Source organism: Nelumbo lutea, chromosome 6 (assembly GCF_056320005.1).
Source record: "Nelumbo lutea isolate HS-2025 chromosome 6, American lotus-T2T, whole genome shotgun sequence".
Lineage (NCBI taxonomy): Eukaryota > Viridiplantae > Streptophyta > Magnoliopsida > Proteales > Nelumbonaceae > Nelumbo > Nelumbo lutea.
Window position 1 is genome coordinate 42,016,004 of NC_142689.1, and position 2,181 is coordinate 42,018,184.

At 42.6% G+C, this 2,181-nt stretch overlaps 1 protein-coding gene across 1 annotated transcript; it reads left to right on the forward strand.

Annotated features, from left to right (window-relative positions):
- The first annotated feature begins 567 nt into the window (after window positions 1-567).
- Window positions 568-1,946, forward strand: LOC148848746 (transcription factor MYB51-like). Its single transcript, XM_088948133.1, has 3 exons — window positions 568-708; window positions 815-944; window positions 1,206-1,946. Exons 1-3 carry the CDS (start codon window positions 576-578, stop codon window positions 1,891-1,893), a joined length of 951 nt encoding a protein of 316 aa, XP_088804259.1. The 5' UTR covers window positions 568-575; the 3' UTR covers window positions 1,894-1,946.
- Window positions 1,947-2,181: the final 235 nt, after the last annotated feature.

The window sequence follows — 2,181 nt, forward strand, 5'->3', positions numbered from 1 at the left end:
CTTAGCATCTTATGGGGACAAGCCTAAAATGATGGCCTTCAAGACCAGATATTCTCACGCTTCGACCTACTTTTAGCCTCGCCAATTAAGGTTGAGCATCTTTATTGACTAGGCCAAGTTTTATGAACAGACTGCGGAGCAAGAAAGAGAGAAACGTTTACCGATAGACTGTGGATTCTCTCTCTCCACCATGCAATGGTAGGCGTTGTTAAATACCTACCGTATTTGCACCATCTTTAATCAATCAATCTCTCTCTCTCTCTCTGTCTTTCTCTATCCCTTACCGGACTACAGAGGTCGAGAGAAAGACGGAGATGGTATTGGGGCTCATTATAGAGTGACATCGACATGGCTCGGGTACGTGACGTTGGTTACGTAATACAAGTCCACGCATAGACTGGAGAGAAGTTGATGGCATGTTGTTTCAGGGTTAGATGTTGGTCCCTCGTGGATTGGGCCCATTATTACGAACTTGGAACTGCTTCTGCTTTTAAAAGGAGAAGAATCAGCTCTTCACCGCCACTGCATACTGTACCATTCAAACAGAGAAAGAGAAAAGCAGGGCAATAGAAGCTATGGGTCACCATTCATGCTGCAACCAACAGAAGGTTAAGAGGGGGCTTTGGTCTCCTGAAGAAGATGAAAGGCTCATTCAGTACATAAATGCCCATGGCTATGGATGCTGGAGTGAAGTTCCTGAGAAAGCAGGTATCCTCCCTCCTTTCTCTCTCTCTCTCTCTCTCTCTCTCTCTCTCTCTCTCTCTCTCTCTCTCTCTCTCTCTCTCTCTTTCTCTAACAGGTTCGTGTTGTGTAGGGCTTCAAAGATGTGGTAAAAGCTGTCGCTTGAGATGGATCAATTACCTGAGGCCCGACATCAAACGAGGAAGATTTACACCGGAGGAGGAGAAGCTGATCATCAGCCTTCACGGTCTTGTGGGGAACAGGTTCAAGCAACTCCATATACTCTTTCTGTTTTCTCTCTTTTCTTTTCCACTTTTCAAGAGAATTTTGGTCGACATTTTTTAATGGCTATCTAGCAACTATTTTGGGGCATGAGATTCTTAAGTTATGTTTGGTTTGAAGGAAACATAGCATTAGTGATCAACCTATGCTAAAAAATGCAGTTATATTACTTCTTTGGCTTGATTCTACCATTGTTCAGTAATTAAATGTTGCTTTCTGTAACCTGCACGATGGTTCTGTAGGTGGGCTCACATAGCAAGCCACTTGCCTGGGAGAACGGACAATGAAATAAAGAATTATTGGAATTCGTGGATTAAGAAGAAGATACGGAAGCCTTCAGCAACCCCAGCAATGGTTCCATCCAATGTTAAGTTTGTCCAATCGGGTTATACATGGAATCAACTAGACACAGTCAATCAAGATTTGGCAACAATAAAAGCACCGATTGAAGAAAGAGTGTTTTCTTCTTCTTGCCCCCTTTTCATGTTTGACACTGGTACAGTCGATGGGCTCGGCAGTGGCAACGCCCGAGCTGATATTTTCCATGAAGCTACAGGCCTAAATTCTGATTCTTGGCACCTAAACCTTCATGGAGTTGAAGCATTTCTTCCTCCACCCGATGCATCATTTACAAGTGGTACGCAGTCGAATTGTTTGCCACCATTGACGGAGAGTATAGAAAGTATGGTTCCCATGGAGGTCCAAGAATGTAGTATGAATGTTGATGGAGAGATCAACTTCGAATGCTTACAGAGGCAGAATTTCAGTGAGATACAAAAGCAGGAATTGAGCGGATGGATTGACTCCCATCAGTGCCCAGGCTTTCTGATTTGGGATGATCACGTTGAAGCACAGATTTCTGGTGAAGGAATTAAACCAACTTCATCTAGCATGGGAGCTATGATATCTTCCTACCTTCAATCATTATAAGGCGTATATGTTAGTCGTGGTGATATCTCTTTCTGTGGAGGGGGGAGATTTCAAATGAGTGGTGATTATTTTAATGAGTTCATATCCCTCACTAAATTTCCCTTTTTCCCCTTCTTTCTTGGTTAGTATTTTGATAGACACATGAGTGAAGAATGTAGACAAAGCATACCCACATTTATGTTTCAGGATTTTGGGAACAAAAGGAAAGGAATAAAAGTGAGTCAACAAACAAGAAGCCAGAAATAATTGGTGCTTGATGCTGATGAAATACCTTGTTGAGACATTCGT

Bases quoted from the DNA above. Each gene is read 5' to 3' on its own strand.
- LOC148848746 (XM_088948133.1), top strand. From the start codon at position 576: ATGGGTCACCATTCATGCTGCAACCAACAGAAGGTTAAGAGGGGGCTT. The intron at 709-814 runs GTATCCTCCCTC...CGTGTTGTGTAG, and splicing joins TGAAGTTCCTGAGAAAGCAG to GGCTTCAAAGATGTGGTAAA. The intron at 945-1,205 runs GTTCAAGCAACT...ATGGTTCTGTAG, and splicing joins CACGGTCTTGTGGGGAACAG to GTGGGCTCACATAGCAAGCC.